The following is a 16,201-nucleotide window of genomic DNA, read 5'->3' as shown; positions in this document are numbered from 1 at the left end:
CAGAGCTGTTGGGATGCACACGGGGGTTTTGGCCTTAGATCCGGAACATGACCTGGGTGGGGGGCTTCCCTGGCCTCCGGAGATGGCGGATTTAGTCTTTTGAGGAGGGAAGGAATGTCCTGGCTTCCGTTCTCTGAGAGGAGTGAGTCTCTGCCCAGCAGACTGAAGGCACTTTCCTGAGTCCGGCTGACCTTGACCGTGAACAGGAGATGCCGCAGGTCCCCTCACCTCTCCGCCCCGGTCCTGGCCAGGGCAGACGCTCCTGCCCCGGAGGGAAGACACTTCCAGGTTAGGCAGCGTGGTGGGAAGGTCATTCCACTGCTGACCTGCTGTGTGACCGTGGGCAGGCCATGAACCCTCTCTGAGCCCTTGCTTCTTGTCTGCAGCTTACGGGGAAGACCCTTGTGCTGGGCTTGCCGGGGGGCACGAAGGGGAAGATGTGTGCGCGCCGGTGCTGGACTCGCCCCGAGCACACCCAGTGCGGACACGTGCCGGGAGCGGGGCTGCTCCCCGAGCGTCGCCTCTAAGAGCTCCTTTCTACAGAAGGAGACACCTGTGTGCCCCCGCTCAGCCGAAATGATGTTGCTGTGTGTTCTCCGAACCTTGTCGGTGCGACAGACACTGCGTCCCTCCAAAGCCGCGCTAACCTAGGTCCCGGGCCAGGTCTTGCCAGCCTCCCCTGACATGGGAAGACCCGGTGTCCGAGCAGGGTTCCCGGCCCCGTGAGGGAGGCACCGGACAGTGTCCTCTCTGTTTATCTCTCCTCTCCTGTCTGGGTTTTGCTTTGGCTCCTGGCCTGTTTGGGGGATGGGTTGCACCCTGTGTGGCCCGGCACCTCGTGGTTTCTGTCCCTGGGATCCCCGGGGCGTCACGACCCCAACCGGAGACCACAGGACAAGCATTTGTGTGAACAAGTGTCCACGGCACACGGGGGGAGGAAGCCGGCGGCCCCTCCACGGTGCCCAGAGCTGGGTGCGGGGGTGGAGCTCCTGGGCGGGAAGTAGGACAGGGGGTTGGGGTGCCTCCCCTCCGTTTCGTATTTCTAGAAGGGGACACGCACAAGGCTCTGCAGGCAAGGACGGTTTCATGACATGAAGACAGAGTTGTGCGCAGGTGGGATCCCCTCAAAGCCCACTCTAAGGAGGTTCCCGGCCCCCCAGCACCACAGGAAGGTCTCCACCTCCAAGTGGGCATGCGGACCTCTGCAGGTCCGGGAGGAGGACAGAGAGGTGACGTCACCTTCCACCGTCGGTTTGACATTCTTCTGTCCCAAGTGTGTGTGTGTGTGTGTGTGTGTGTGTGTGTTTTCTGAAGAAAAGCAGGTTCCTGAGATTAGAAGAGGCACAGCCCCCAGCCCGGTCCTGCCCCATCTCGGCTGTCTGGCGCGTGCAGGCCCCACACGGGAGGACCCCTCCTGTCCAGCACGCCACAGCCCACCTGTCTTTTCAGGCTGCTCTGGGAGCCAGCAGAGGCACGAGTCTGGAGCCTCCCCGGCCTTGTGGGACTGGGCCGTGTGCTGGTGCAGCAAGCCCGGGGGTGCCTGGGCAGACTCCCCGTGCCCGTCGCTGGCTGTAAATGACAAGACCCCAGGCTATACCGCAGGAGGCCACCTCCTGCCCTGAAACGACCTCTGCTCCCACAGCTCCCAGGGTGGGCTTCCTGGCAAGCTGTCCCTGGACATCGCAGCCTGTGCCCCCCAGTACCCCAGGACAGCCCCGGATGCTGTCACAGGATTCCCCGTGGGTGCAGCTCCGAGGAAGGAGGCCTGCCCTTGGCCTCCAAATGACCGATGGTCATCTCGTGGTCATCTCGGGGACTCATCTGCACCCGCAGGCCGTTCCCGATTCCCAGGTCAGCAGCCTAAGAGAGGGTTTGCTCGTGAGTAACCCCGACCCTGACCTGAGCCGCCAGGAGGCCCGCAATGAACACACAGACGCCTGCCGGGCAGGAGCGCTCCCTCAGTGATGTCATACAGGTCCCCGTGGCCCGGGCCCCGGTCTGCCTGCCTAGAACCCCTGCACCAGGAGCTTGACCTTGCAGAGGAGAAAGCCTCTGCTGTCCCCTGGCTTCTCCACGTGTCTGCCCACCGAGGGGCAGACACACTCTACTCTTTGGGGTCCGGGCCCCTCCCCGCACTTTTCTCCCTTGGCTCTGGTGCCTGTTTGCTGACCGGAGTCACCTGCGTCCCAGGGGCAGGTGTGTGAGCTCCTCCTCCAGACTCTGTGCGCTCTTCGTTCCTCAGCCCCCTTCCCACCCGGCGACGCCAGCCCTCCCCAGGCGACTGTCGCTCTGCGTAATGAGGCAGATCGCTGGGCCACAAGCTTCCTGCCTTCTGCTTCCGCTCCTCTCTGCCTGATGAAACTAGTCCTTGGGGACGCCCCGTCCAAATCGAGGCGGCACCCGGCGACAGGCAGGGTGCAGAGGGGTCCTGCCTGCGAAAGATGAGGAGTCTGCTGGGCGAGAGCTCCCCAGGCCCGCACAGGTGCGGGGTTGCAGGGAGCACAGGGTCAGTGGCCCGGGTGAAAGTCTAGAACAGGGGGCTCCGTGGAAGGCGTCACCGCCCCTTGCACCGCTGGGTGTGGGAGGTCAAATAGGACTGTGGTCCTTGGAGGGCCTCCTCGGACTGCGTTTCTCAGGACCTGAGAGAATGTTCCGGAACCGGGAGTTGCTCCGGTTCTGCTGTATCTCCTGGAAGGAAGGTTGATGGGGTTCGCTGTGCGACAGGACGGGTTTCCCTTTGATGAAGCTCTGGGACGGAGATTTGGCAGAAGTTCAGAGCAATTCGATGTGGCTGCAAAATAGTAAACCCTCGATTATTAATTAATTAGCGCTACTTTATTTAATTATATGATAATGACATGCATCCATTTTATGATGAATAATTCATGTGTGTACAAATGATAAATACACGAGATAAGAATCATTCAATTAATAAAGGCACTTGCTTACCATCACGGCAGGGGGGAGGGGGCATGGCCGGTGGCCTGGCCCCGGGCTGAGATCTGTCCACCCTGGCTGTGGGGTCCTGGAGGGGGGGGCACCTGCCTCCTTGGTCCTAGGTGAGGCGGCTTCCCCAGAGGCCGCAGAACCCGCGTGTGAGCGGCCCGTGAACCCTGTGGGGACGCCCACGAGCCGGAAGCGGCTAAGGGAACCCACGGGATGCGGAGGAGGCACGGAGGAGGCCGATGTCCTTGCCCAGAACTTGGCGTTTACACACGCGTGAAAAATCTTTTCACCTCCGTTGTGTCATTAGCGTACCTGTGCGCTTGCCCCCCGCCCCGCGCCACAAGGGGGTCAAGCCCACGCCCCCCACGCCCCCCGCGGTGGCTAGAAGGAGTGTGATGTGCTCTCTGCAGGATACAAGACCCTCCTGAAGGGGATCTCCGGCAAGTTCAACAGCGGGGAGCTGGTGGCCATCATGGGGCCCTCCGGGGCTGGGAAGTCCACGCTCATGAACATTCTGGCCGGGTACAGGTGAGGACACTTGCCGCGGAGAAGGGGGTCTCGCCTGTTGTTGGCCTGGGGCAGCCACCAGAAAGGTGAGGCCCCCCGGGTCTGTCCTGTCATTCGTAAGTTCTGAACAGACTCCGGGGAGGCCTGTGGGGTTGAGCATGAAGGGGTCTTAGGATAGGAGGGCTCGGTCGGCTCAGCGTCTGACTCTTGATTTCAGCTCGGATCATGATCTCAGGGTCATGAGATGGAGCCCCGTGTCAGACTCTGGGCGCGTCGGGGGGTCTGTTTGAGAGCCCCCTCTCCCTCTCCCCACCCCACCCTTTCTCTAATTTAAGGGCAAAAAAAAAAAAAAAAAGATTGAAAAAACCATAAGGTAAGCCCAAGAGGCTGGGCCAGGCCCCGTGCTCTAGCCTGGGTCTGTGTTAGCGCCCGAGTTCCTCCAGCGTCTCTCCTGGGGCAGCGGCTGGAGAGGGAATCTTCCCGCGTGTTGAATTCCCCTCGTAGAGCCGGCGGTCGTCTGCTCTCGGGTTCCCACTTGCCAACGTTAGCGAATTCTGCTAACACTAGCAATGCTTTCATCTCCTGGAAGAGAGGACAGCTGTCACCCCTTCCCTTACGCCCTCTGAATTACTCTTTAATGCCAGAAATTAGGATTTTTAAAAACCTCCCATATGGCAGTTTTCTGCCGTTGAATTCACTTCAGAAGTTTGAGGCCAAGGCCCAGTGTCACGGGGGCACATGGGGGCGGGGACAGAGACGGCCACTTTCAACACAACCACACCCATAGCCACTGCCTGGCCTGGGGGTGCTCCGGCAGCCTGGGGCCGCTGACTGCTGCCTGGAGGTGTCTGGGCCTGAGCCTGGCTCCCAGGGCAGCTGCGGGATGCCAGTGCTTGCCCTGGAGGAAAGAGCCCAAGGTTGCTGTACGGGCGAAGACAACTTGGAAGCCAGAAGTGATTTCGCTGGTCGCCACAGCCCCTTGGTGTCTCTGTGCTATGGGGCATCTAGGAGGCGGGTCCTTTGGGGAAAGCCTGCCCCCCCCAGGTCCCCCAGGGGGTGGGATGACGCACGGGAGAGCACAGGGAGGCGCGGTGCACAGTGGGCCTGGGGGAGGGGAAGCGGAGAAGGTGGCTGGCGTCCCCCGACCTACTGCATGAGGGGACAAGGAGCGTCCCTGGACCGCAGGGATGCAGGGCCTGGCCCGGTCCTCCAGCCCCCTGTGCCCCGGGAGCTGAACCCTCTTGGGCCTCGGGAACTGGTTCTGAAGAGGGCGGCCACCCCCTTGGCTGCGGAGTCCTGGCCTTGGGGGCCTTCGGTGTAGCCTTGGCGACTCACGAGATCACCCGAAGCCCAGCAGAGTCAGGGTGTCTGTCCAACCCGGGGGCCACAGGTGGGAGCCTCCATGCACATGTCCGCCCGTTGGCCGCTGTGCCTACAGGTCCGCCCCCCCCATCACCACCCCCAACATATTCTCCACGTCGCTCCTCCCCGCACGTCCTGGAGCTGCTCTGAGTCCCCCCATCCTTCCGGCCCCCTGGCATCCCTGCCAGCACCAGTCTGCGGGGCAGCTGCTGGGAGGGGCCGCCCCTGCCCGAGGCCCGGGAGGAGGAGCTGACCGTGCGCTGCGTGGGCTTTGCAGGGAGACCGGCATGAAGGGAGCCGTGCTCATCAACGGCCAGCCGCGGGACCTGCGCTGCTTCCGCAAGGTGTCCTGTTACATCATGCAGGACGACATGCTGCTGCCGCACCTCACGGTGCAGGAGGCCATGATGGTGAGTCCCCTGCCCCCACCCGGCCTCCCTTGGCAGAGCAGCGCCCTGGGTTGGGCCCGGGGACCCCATGGGCCACCTGCACGCTGCCAAGTGTGGCTCTGATGCTGGGCCTGCTGCTGGGACAGCATCCTTGAGAACAAACTCCCAGCACCTCCGGTTCTCCTGGACTCGGGATGGCAAGGTCATGGGCAAGTTTGGGAGAAGGTTATGGCCCCACCTTCTGTGCCCAAGATCCTCCTGCCCATGGGCCATCAGCTGCCTGACTTATCTGTGGCTCTCGGCCTGAGCTCCCCAGTCTGACACCTGAGTTGGGGCCCTGAGGGTCTGGTCTTCGGTCCCCCCTGCCAGCCGGGGTCACGGGGGAGGGAAACCAGCCCCTGCTGCACACCCCTGGCCTCCCAGGCCCCAGGGCCCCCTCCCAGGCCCCTTTGTAAGCACAGAGCTCACACAGTCACCAGCGGTGTGGCCGTGAGCCCGGGCGCCTGCACGACGGGGTCTGGGGCAGCCTGGACGTCGTATGCTCGGGCCGCTTGCTTTCCGGCCTTTTCCTCGCCCACTGCAAAAGACAGCGCCCGGGATCCAGGCCCTCCCCATTCTCAGCTGCCCTGCCTTGTGCCACGGTCAGTAAATGAGCGTCTGCCTTAGTTTCCCTGCCCTGTGCTCTGACCTAGATGGGGCAAAGCGTCCTCTCTGCAAGGTTGGAGAGGGGCTGCCCGGTCTGTTATCCGAAGGGTTACTCCCGGGCATTCTTATCTCAGCAAAGGCAAGTGGGGTAAGATGTCGGATACGCAGTCTGCCCCCAGCCCTCTGCAGGCTGTCCTCATCCCTGTCCCTGGGACTGAGTGTTCTGGAGGGGGAGAACTCTCCACCGGGCTGGGCCTCGCCAGCAGACCCAGCTTGGGACCCCTAAGCGCTTATCCTGCCTCTGTGTGACCTTTTGGACCAAGGCACCGGGGTCTCAGGAGGGGTTCAAGTAGAAGAGCTTCAGCAAAAAGGTGTGCGCCCTCCAGGCACAGCCAAGAGGGCATTTACGCCTCCAGGGCCCTGCCTTTGTTAAGCCGAGGGGGGTGGGAAGCCCACGGCCCTGAGGGGTGTCCCCGTCATGTCAGCGTGAGGTTTGCCCTTCTGACCGCCGTCTGTCCTGCCCCCGCCCTGCAGGTGTCCGCGCATCTGAAGCTCCAGGAGAAGGACGAAGGCAGGAGGGAGATGGTGAGTGCGCTCAGGCCGCAGGGTGTCCCCAAAGTGCGCGAAATCCATCTGGCAAATGCCTGGGGAGGGACTTTAGGGCCCTGGTTTTGTTTGCTGGTTTGTCACCTCGGTTTCTGTGCTGGGGACGGTGACATCTCAGGGTGCGTTCCGGCCTGGCAGCTGGGGGTCCAGCAGGGGCCTCCTTGCCCTGAGACTTAGAGATCTCGGCCTGGCCGCCCGCCAGCAAGGACGCAGCGGGCAGGCTTAGGTGGCCGGAGCGCACCAGCCTCGACGGTCAACCAGGCGCGAGATCTGCCCCTTTTGGCACTTGATATGCTTTATACCCTGTTGTTGTTGTTTTATAAAACACTAACAATGAAGACGGTGAGTCATTCCCTTAAAAATAACCAGCCTCCACCCACACGCACTCACAAGAAGAAATTTGGTTCTTACACATTATTAAGCAGCTTAAAAACAACAACAACAACAACACACGAACAAGTTTCCAGGTTGCTGGAGACCTTCTAACCCTCTGCATCGCCCCTCGCCTGCTCCCCCAAAGCCCAGGGCCCAGGTACAGGGAAGCAGCCCCTGCGGGCCGGGAAGCCCCGCGTGGCCCCCGCGGCCCCCGCCGCCCCACACGGCTCCATACAGCCCCGTACAGCCCCGTACAGCAGGCGGGACCTGTTTATGTTCACTGCTCATCTGCGGGCAACTCAGCTTCCCGCCCCCACTCCACGGCTAGCCTGGCATTGGTGGGATTTCCACGTGAGAGCAGAGTTGGGTGAAATCCCACTTGTGTGCGACACCACATCGTCTCCTAAACCCTTGGAAGACGAGGGTCCGGCAGCAGAAGGAGGAGAATCGACAGGGTTACCCCAAGCGGTGCGACTTGCCTCGCCGTACATCAGAACCGTGCGGCAAGCCCAGTGAAGAGACATTAACAGCAATTCTGTTTAATGCGTCAATTCCCTTTCTTGTGGCGCATAATCGTGAACGTGATGTAAATGTGTCAGGAAGACAGTGCCGGGCGTCGCTGGGGCTCCCCCTGTCCCCTGCACCCCATGGCCCAGCCACCACCCTTCAGAACCGTCGGGATCGGTCCGGAATCCGGGGTCAGCCGCCCTGCATGGTCAGGAGAGGGGCGCACGTCCCCGTGCTGCTGGGGAGCTTTTAGTCTGCGGGCCAAAGGGAAGAAATGGACTCCTGGAACCCAGACGCTGCAGGGGTGGGGACTGCGCCATTGGGTGGCCACTCAGGGTCTTGGGGAGGCCACTCTGCCTGCTCTAGCAGAAGGGACGGGGTGAGACCGTCTTCTTGGGAGGGCGAGGAGATGTCTCCAGTGGGCCACGCCGTGTGCATGTCCTGTAGACGCCTGGCCTGAGCCGTGGAAGGAGACAGACGTGTGCTGTCTCAGCTGTGTTTACAAGAGCGAAGGGCTCAAGTCAGCGAGGGTCTTCTCTGCGGGCTGTGTGGCTAAGCCCCCCCGAGGGAGGGGGAGCCTTGGCCTGTCTCTGGATTCGCTTGCTGCTGGACTGAGCACGACTTGTGAGCCATCCCCAGTAGGCCTGGAGCTGCTCGTTGGTCCCGCACACGCTTCTCACCAGAAGCCCCGGTCCCAGTCCGCAGCCAAGTGTAGGCCCCCCTCTCTGAAGAAAGCATCCGCAGGGCCGTGTGGTTATTTCAAGGAAGAAACAGCGGCGGAGTGTCTGCCCTGACTCATTTCCCTTGAACCTAGGCTGAGGTTTTTTGTATCTCGTGGAAACAATAGAATGGAATGTTCTAGTAGGTAACAGAGTGTGTTGTGGACAGCCTTCCTTGGTTCCCAGAAAAGCAGCCTCAGCCCTCGAGGGTTCCCAGCAAGGGACTTGTTCCGGAGCGAGGTCCCCCAGGGCTGGGACATTGTTCTTTCTGACCAGTATTAAAACAAAACCGACCTACAGAGCCTCCCTCTTGAGAGGACGCTGGAGAAGCAGGCAGACGGGCAGGAGAAGGGCCGGCACTGACGTCTGCCTCCACCTCCGGCATCCTGTCTGGAGGGGCACCCGGCCACAAGGAGGGAGCCCGGCGAGGACAGATGGTGGAAGGGAGTGGGCGTGGGCGGAGCTGCGGGGGACCCCGAAGGCAAGCCCAGAACGACCAGAGTGACTTTGCCTCTGCAAGTTCGGCCTGTGGCTCCAGAAGACCGCACAGGCTTGGTGGCCCTGGGAAAGCCGGCAGGTGTCGTCCGCCGGGAAGGAAACTGTGCCGGAGAGCCCTCCCCACCGGCCCCGGCCTGATGGCCCTTCCCAGGCAGCCCCGCTGACGACCTTTCCCATTTGGGGTCCCTCGAATGTGCTGTGTTCTAGAAGGGCAGTGGGTTGGGTTTACGGATCAGCAAGGAAAAAGCCTCGAGGGATCCGCACCCAGGTCCGTAGGACCCGCCTGCCCCGCGGCCAGGGGAGGGCAGTGTCCCCGCTCATCCGGGCACGCGGGCTGCATTTTGCCCCGACCGTGCGTGCATAACTCAAGAGCTAGAGTGGAAATTTTCTTCCCTGTGACATCCTTCGCCTTCTGGATGACCTCATCTCCCCGGAGAAGCCACTGGACTGCGGTCCGCTCCCCGGGGCCGGGAAAGTGGCCGGGCAGGAACACCAGGAGAGTGGGCCCTGGGAGGTGAGCCTGGGGTGGACGTAGGGCGGTAGCCGCGGACCCCCACCAGGCACCAGGGGCTGCCTCCGGGAGACACCAGAGCACCACCCTCAAGTCAGCTGACTTCTGTTCCCTGAGTCAATATGGTCAGTGACTAGGAACGGACACGGAGGCTTAGTCACAGCGGACTGTTTATATCCTGGGGCCCCGCCTGCTTCCCCGGGCTGGGGTGCATGGGCAGGGCCCCCGTGGACGTGGTGACTGCGTCAAGCCATTTCCTGACCTTGCGGCCCCATTGGAGCCCTGGGTCTCCCGTGCCAAGTGCCAGCAGGTGGCTTTCCTCCTTCCTGAGAGCCTGGCCGGTGTGGTTTGGGTCCGCAGGAGCCGTGGCCCCGCACAGGGTGCCATTAATGGACGCTGGTGGTTACCGGGCCGCCTCTGTGCCAAGCTTTATGCTGTGTGTGTTCATCGCTTCCCCCACGTCACCCTCACATCGCCCACTCCTTGTGCTCCTCAGACCCCAGTTCGCCCACGGCTGTGTGTCTGCCGACCCCCCTGCACATGGTCATTGAGCACCTTCTGGGGCCTGAGCGAGGCTTAAAAGGGCAGGATCCTGCCAGGTCTCCAGCAGGAGGCAGAGAGGGGCCTCTAACCCTGGGGGGCCGGCTCCAGCACTTGCTCCCCAGGTTCCTCGGCCCAAACAAGGACCTTGGACTTGGAAAGGCACCTACCCACTTGGTCACAGGCAGCCTGGGAGGAGCCCTGACACGCAACTCATCCGTGTGTGTCCACGAGCAGGCCGGGGGAGGCGGTGGGTGTTTCCGGGTGGGCCTGGAGGTGGTGAGGCATGGTGGGTGGTCCCTGATGGCCTCCCGGGCTCTGCTGCTCCCCCAGGTCAAGGAGATCCTGACAGCTCTGGGCTTGCTGTCTTGTGCCAACACGCGGACTGGAAGCCTCTCAGGCGGCCAGCGGAAGCGCCTGGCCATCGCGCTGGAGCTGGTGAACAACCCCCCCGTCATGTTCTTCGATGAGCCCACCAGGTAGTCCAAAGTGGCAGAGAGAAGAGCCCTGCCTTCACCATCGGTTTTTGCAGGGGCTCCTAGAGTCACCTCTAAGGGGGTGGGGGTCATGTGCTCTGCCTGCCCATCTTCTCCTGTCCCGGGGTCCCAGAACAGAGGCAGGACAGGCCTCCCCACTGTGCTGTGGGGTATGGCTTGGTGGAGGGAGTCCCACAGGCATCTCACAGTGCCCCTTGCCTTGCAGTGGCCTGGACAGTGCCTCCTGCTTCCAGGTGGTCTCCCTGATGAAAGGGCTGGCCCAAGGAGGGAGGTCCATCATCTGCACCATCCACCAGCCCAGCGCCAAACTCTTTGAACTCTTCGACCAGGTACGTGCGGTGTTGGCTCAGGTGACACCAGATTCCAGGGACTCACAGCCTACTGTCAGTTCCTGGGGGTGTCCTCATTTTTGAGTGGCCTTAAGTGGTATATTTCATAAAACTATGGAGTCATAAGCAGCTAAGGTGGTAGAGCAGGAGAGAGTAAAAAGAGCTGGCCCATGTTCTCCCCCTGGGGTGACATCTGGCCAAGGGGTCTGACCTTGCTAAAGCTTCATTTTCTATCCCCAACCCTGTAACAATGGGGGAACACCTGCTTTACACAATCAAATGGGAGGTTATCATATGTGTACAACATTGTTTCTTTTATAAATCATAGGTTTTGACATTGTAAGCAAAAAAAGAAAGAAAGAAAAGAAAAAAGAAAGGCCCAGGGATGAAATGTGTAGAGCTTCAAAATCTTTCAAAATGTGGTTGGTGTGAGGGGGAAGAAAAACAATATAAAAAAGCAATGCTTGTGCATATGATATCTTCCCTGACTTAAAGTTCCCTTTGAACTTTAACATCCTGGGGAAGTAATGTAAAACTCTCCTGAAAGAGAGAGAAATGGACTCATGGTTGGGTGGATGGATGGAAAAATAGGTTGAATGGGTGGTAGATGGATGTGTAGATGGGTAGGTGGGTGGGTGGATGGATGGACAGATGGATGGATGGAAGGTTGAATGGGAGCTGTTGGATGGATGGGTGGATGGGTGGGTGGGTGGGTAGATGGAAGGGTGAATGGGTGGTGGATGGATGGGTGAATGAAGGTTGAATGGGTGGTGGATAGATGGTGGATGTGTGGGTGGGTGGATGGATAGAAGCTTGAATGGGTAGTGGCTAGATGGATCAATGGATGGGTGGGTAAACGGGAGGATGGGTGGATGGGTAGATGGAAGGCTGAATGGAAGGATGGATGGGTAGGTGGATAGACAGGTAAATTGGTGGGTAGGTGGGCGGATGGGTAGAAGGTTGAATGGGAATTGTTGGATGGATGGATGGATGGATGGATGGATGGGTAGATGGAAGAGTGAATGGGTGGTGGAGAGATGGGTAAATGAAGTTTGAATGGCTGGTGGATGGATGGTGGATGTGTGGGTGAGTGGATGGATGGAAAGACGGATGGATGGTTGGAAGGATGAATGGGTGGTAGATAGGTAAATGGGTGGGTGAGTGGATGGATAGAAGCTTGAATGGGTAGTGTTTAGATGGATCAATGGATGGGTGGGTAAACGGGAGGATGGATGGGTAGATGGAAGGCTGAATGGGTAGTGGATGGATGAGTAGATGAGTGGGTGCATGGGTAGAGGGATGGATGCATGGAGGGTTGGATGGGTGGTGGAGGAATGGGTGGATGGGTGGATAAATTGGAGGGTGGATGGATGGGTGGGTAGATAGAAGGCTGGATGGGTGGTGGATGGATGGTGGATGTGTGGGTGGGTGGATGAGTGGAAGACAGGTTGAATGGGTAGTTGTTGGATGGATGGATGGATGGATGGATGAGTAGATAAATGGGAAGATGGATGGAGGAGTAGACTGAAGGTTGAATGGGTGGTGGAGGGATGGGTGGATGAGTGGGTGGGTGGGTGGTGGATGCAGGATGGATGGTTGAATGGGTAATGGATGGATGGGTGGATGGTTAGGTAAATTGGTGAGTGGGTGGGTGGATAGAAGGTTGAACGGGTAGTGGTTGGATGGATGGATGGACGGATGGATAAACGGGAGGATGAATAGATGGGTAGATGGAAGGTTGAATGGGTGGTGGATGGATGGGTGGATTAGTAGGTAGGTGGGTGGGTAGACGGATGGATAAATGGGACGGCAGATGGAGGTGAGTAGGTAGTGGATGGATGTGTAGATGGATGGGTAGGTGGGTGGATAGAAGGTTGGATGGGTGATAGACGGAGGGGTAGACAGACTGGCAGCTCCTGTTGCTTTACAAAGAAGGACAAGGTTGATGTTCTCCTTCTCCTTATTTTTTTCTAGCTTTATGTCCTCAGTCAAGGACAATGTGTGTACCGGGGAAAAGTCTCTAATCTCGTACCATACTTGAGAGATTTAGGTCTGAACTGCCCAACCTATCACAACCCAGCTGATTTTGGTAAGTAGAACCTTGACAAAAGGGCTCTTTTCCACTCTTGGTGAGTTTCTGCTTTTACCTGACACCCCCAAATCTGGAATTCCTTGACTATTGCACATGTGGCTCCAGTGCCGTCCTGTGGTGGAGCTTTTAAAAGCAGATTAGAGATTTTCCCTCCTTCAGAGAAGATATCTAGGACCTAGAACAAGGACACTGTTGTTTGGAGCTGTTTTTCCTAATGCTTTGTGTGTTAGGTTTCTGATTTAGAGGAAGGTATTTCTGAAAATAAATAACCTTTGAAAATAAAAAATGACCCTTTCACATTGATAATTGAGTCATTAAAATGCGGATTTAAGTTTCCACCAAACATAACAAAAAGGTGATGCTCAGAGTCTGGAAACCAAGTTGATGGTCTGAGCTCCTCCTCTTGGACTGGCTGTCTCGGGGTTGGCAGCCAAGCACACTGTGTCTGGGGCCCCGAGATGTAGGAGCCCACCCCAGGGCTCAGTTTGCCCTGGTGCGGTCCCCAGGCCTCTCTCCTGGCCATGCCCTCCAGGGTGTTGATGCCGCTGCTGCTGGCTATCCCTTTTCCCCATCCACTGGGGCTCTGGGCCCAGCACCCCTTCTCCACACCGTGCCCCATACATCTATCAGCAAGCCGCACAACCTCTCCAGGCTATGTCTCCAACACCAAGTCTCCTTCACCAGGCTCTGCAAAGCTAGGGAGCCTGGCAACCCTCCTGCCTTCTCTTTCTCTCAAGCTTCATATTCACTAGGCCGCCAAGTGCTTGAGACACCCCCACCCAGTCCCATTCCTCTACCTCGGCCTCTTGCTGGGGTCCAGTCTCTGCCAGCACATTCTGCCTGCCCATGGCTGCTGCAAGGACGCCCCATGAGCTGGGTGGTCTAAATCGGCAGAAATTCATCCTCTCACAGTCCTGGGGCTGGAAGTCAAGGTGTGGGCTGTGCTGTGCCACCTCAGAGGGCTCTCGGGGAGGGTCCTTCCTGCTCCTCCAGTTCCTGGGGGCTCCAGTGTTCCGGGGCTGGTGGCTGGGCCACCCCAGTCTCTGCCTGTGTCCTCACGTGGCTTTTTCCTCTCTGTCTCTGGGTGTCCTTTCCTCCTCTGGTAAGGACAACACTCACAGGACCCAGGGCCCACCCTAAACCTCGGACGGTTTCATCTCAAGACCCATAATAAATGAAACCTGCAAAGAGCGTTTTCCAAGTAAAGCCACATTCTGAGGTTCTAGGTGGATGTGAATGAGGGAATGGGACCAGACTCTCTCCCCCATGGTTCCCCCCAAACACCCGGCCACAGCACTGCTGGATTCCACAGCTCTCCAACGTCATCCCCCAGATTGTGTTCCAGGAGACACTGTTCCCAGGCCAGGCTCCATCTTCTGAGAAGTGGGTCATGATGGGGGGGGCACACAGTGGACAGGAAGGGGCCCGGGGGAGGGGGGCCTCATCTAAAGAGAGGCTTTGACATGTCTCAAAGGCAGTGGGTAGAGCCAATGACTGTCGCACACTCGTTCCCCAGAGAGAGAGGCAGGTGGGAACGGGCCACAGAGCAGGGGTGGAGTGGGGAGGTCCAGGGCCTGCAGAGAGGAGAGGACGGAGGGCGTAGGAAACCGGGCACATGGGACTGAGGGAAGGTCTCGGGAAGGGAGCTGCTGCGTGCCCTCTGCGTCCCCAGAGGGAGGGCAGGAGGGGAGGGGAGAGGGGCGATTCGGAGCACGGTAGAGCAGGGTGGGCACGAGTGAGCAGGTGGGCCGGCCATGCTGGGCGTGTGTGACGTCACTGATGGTGACGTTCTCCTGTGGCAACACGAGCTGGTCTATGACAGACTCGAGGAGGACTTGGCTGCCCCGGGTCAGGCTCCGGAGAGCAGATAGCTGCTGTGGCCAGAGGGCAGGGCCCAAATACTGAGGCCGGGGACTTTGGGCTTCAGCACGAAAGTCAGTGAGGGGAGGGGCCGTGGGAAGGAGGCGTGGGAGACCGCAGGTCGGGGGAGGGGCGGAGAGGCAGTCGTGTGGGGTGTGGAACCAGGGGCCACAGAGAGGCCGTGGGATCCAGAGACGGGGTCAGCAGAGGACACCCTCCCTGGGGATCAGGAGGTGGGGCTGAGGGTTCCAAGCCCGCTGGAGGCCATGGGCCACTCTCCATGGTCCTGAACCACTGTCACTGCGGTCATCCCCGCTGAGCCCACAGGGACACGCAAGCCCCCTCCTGCTCACCCATGGTTGAGCAGGCTCCGATCCTGGGGCTTGGATGCCCGAGGCAGGGGTTCACTCACATCAGTGGGTGAATAAGTTCACAGACGCACAAGCTCGTTCCCTCTGACTCCCTGGCATCACCATCTGAATTCGCATTTTTAGGGTCCTGACGTCATCCCTGGCCTTGCTGGGGGTTTTAGAGCTGACGAAATGTGGGTTGAGGAATGGTCTCATCCTATCACAGAGCACCCCTATAATCTGTTAAAAGGACTCCCGCGAGGCTCACAGCCATGTTGTTGCAATTCGACCAAGGCCTGGGTTCACGTTAGCCACAGGGGCGCTCCTTCCTGGGGGGTGTGGCAGGTAGCCGGGGGGGTGGGGGGCGCTGGGACTGACCCGTGTGTGTCTCCCGCAGTCATGGAGGTCGCGTCCGGCGAGTACGGTGATCAGAACGGCCGCCTGGTGAGAGCCGTCCGGGAGGGCATGTGTGACTCTGAGCACAGGAGGGAGCCTGGGGGGGACGCCGAGGCGAACCCTTTTCTTTGGCACCGGCCCTCTGAAGAGGTAAAGCAGGCAAAACGATTGGAGGGGTCTAGAAAGGTAATGCAAAGCCCCGGCCCCCGCGGGACGGCTGCGCCTTGCACCCTGCCGCCTGGGGGCTCTCGCTCGGCCGCGGGGGGCTGCGTGCGGGGCTGGCGGCTCACGGCCCCCCTCCCCGTGTGCGCCCGCAGGACTCCGCCTCCATGGAGGGCTGCCACAGCTTCTCGGCCAGCTGCCTCACACAGTTCTGCATCCTCTTCAGACGGACTTTCCTCAGTATCATGAGGGACTCGGTGAGGCTGGGGGCTGGCGTTCTCTCAGGGCTGAGGGAGGCGCAGGCGGGGTTCCGCTGTGGTCGTCCTGGCTGAGCTCTCGGGCTGCTTTCCCTGCCTTTGCACCGGTCAGCTTTCCATCCATGGTGCTGCTGTGACAAACACCCCCGGGGGCTCTGACAGTGAATTCAGGTCACGCTGGTGTTCTGTGTTGGCAGCAGCGGCTGGTGGCCCTGCCCCCCATGTCTCATCCTGGGACCCCGAATGGAGACACGGCTCCTTTTCTGGAACTTGGCAAAGGGCAGCCTGTCAGAGTTCCCACTGGGGTGGCAAACCCTCTCGGGCTCCCTTGACTCTGGCCGAGCCCAGGGGGGACTGTGCTCCTGTCTCCAGGAGGCCCTGTGGGCACAGGGCGCCGGCCGGAGAGGGGCGAGTGACCAGCAGCCATGATCCTATCCACCCATCTTAGTGGACAACCTGGCAGGCCCCCTGCCGGGGAGGGCTCAGTGCCCAGCGGGGCCTTTGGGAACTGCGCTGAACACTGGGGGGCTTGTAGCTGCCCAGGCCAGAGCGCTCCAAGGAGAGGCTTCGGGTGTGTCCATTCTCTGCCCCCCAGCACTGTTTCACCCGGCCCCTCTTCTGAAGGCAGACCAGGCAGACCACCCTTCCTGCTT

At 59.9% G+C, this 16,201-nt stretch overlaps 1 protein-coding gene across 8 annotated transcripts in view; it reads left to right on the top strand.

The window, feature by feature from the left end:
- The window catches only part of ABCG1 (ATP binding cassette subfamily G member 1), a 66,242-nt gene that overhangs the window by 45,210 nt on the left and 4,831 nt on the right, over positions 1-16,201 (top strand). For 4 of the 8 annotated variants that reach the window (XM_082721615.1, XM_082721616.1, XM_082721617.1 and 1 more), the window contains 8 exons: positions 3,357-3,474; positions 5,093-5,225; positions 6,384-6,434; positions 9,939-10,084; positions 10,308-10,431; positions 12,406-12,520; positions 15,131-15,279; positions 15,447-15,548. In XM_082721615.1, the coding sequence (XP_082577741.1) occupies positions 3,357-3,474; positions 5,093-5,225; positions 6,384-6,434; positions 9,939-10,084; positions 10,308-10,431; positions 12,406-12,520; positions 15,131-15,279; positions 15,447-15,548 (938 nt within the window). Of the gene's footprint in view, positions 1-3,356; positions 3,475-5,092; positions 5,226-6,383; positions 6,435-9,938; positions 10,085-10,307; positions 10,432-12,405; positions 12,521-15,130; positions 15,316-15,446; positions 15,549-16,201 lie in introns of all 8 variants that reach the window. The other 4 variants (XM_082721612.1, XM_082721613.1, XM_082721614.1 and 1 more) reach the window with 1 other exon arrangement.

The sequence above is a fragment of the Mustela nivalis genome (genome assembly GCF_964662115.1).
Source record: "Mustela nivalis genome assembly, chromosome: 1".
In the NCBI taxonomy this organism is placed as follows: Eukaryota; Metazoa; Chordata; class Mammalia; order Carnivora; family Mustelidae; genus Mustela; species Mustela nivalis.
The sequence above is the reverse complement of the archived record's forward strand: the minus strand, read 5'-3'. Positions and strand labels throughout refer to the sequence as shown.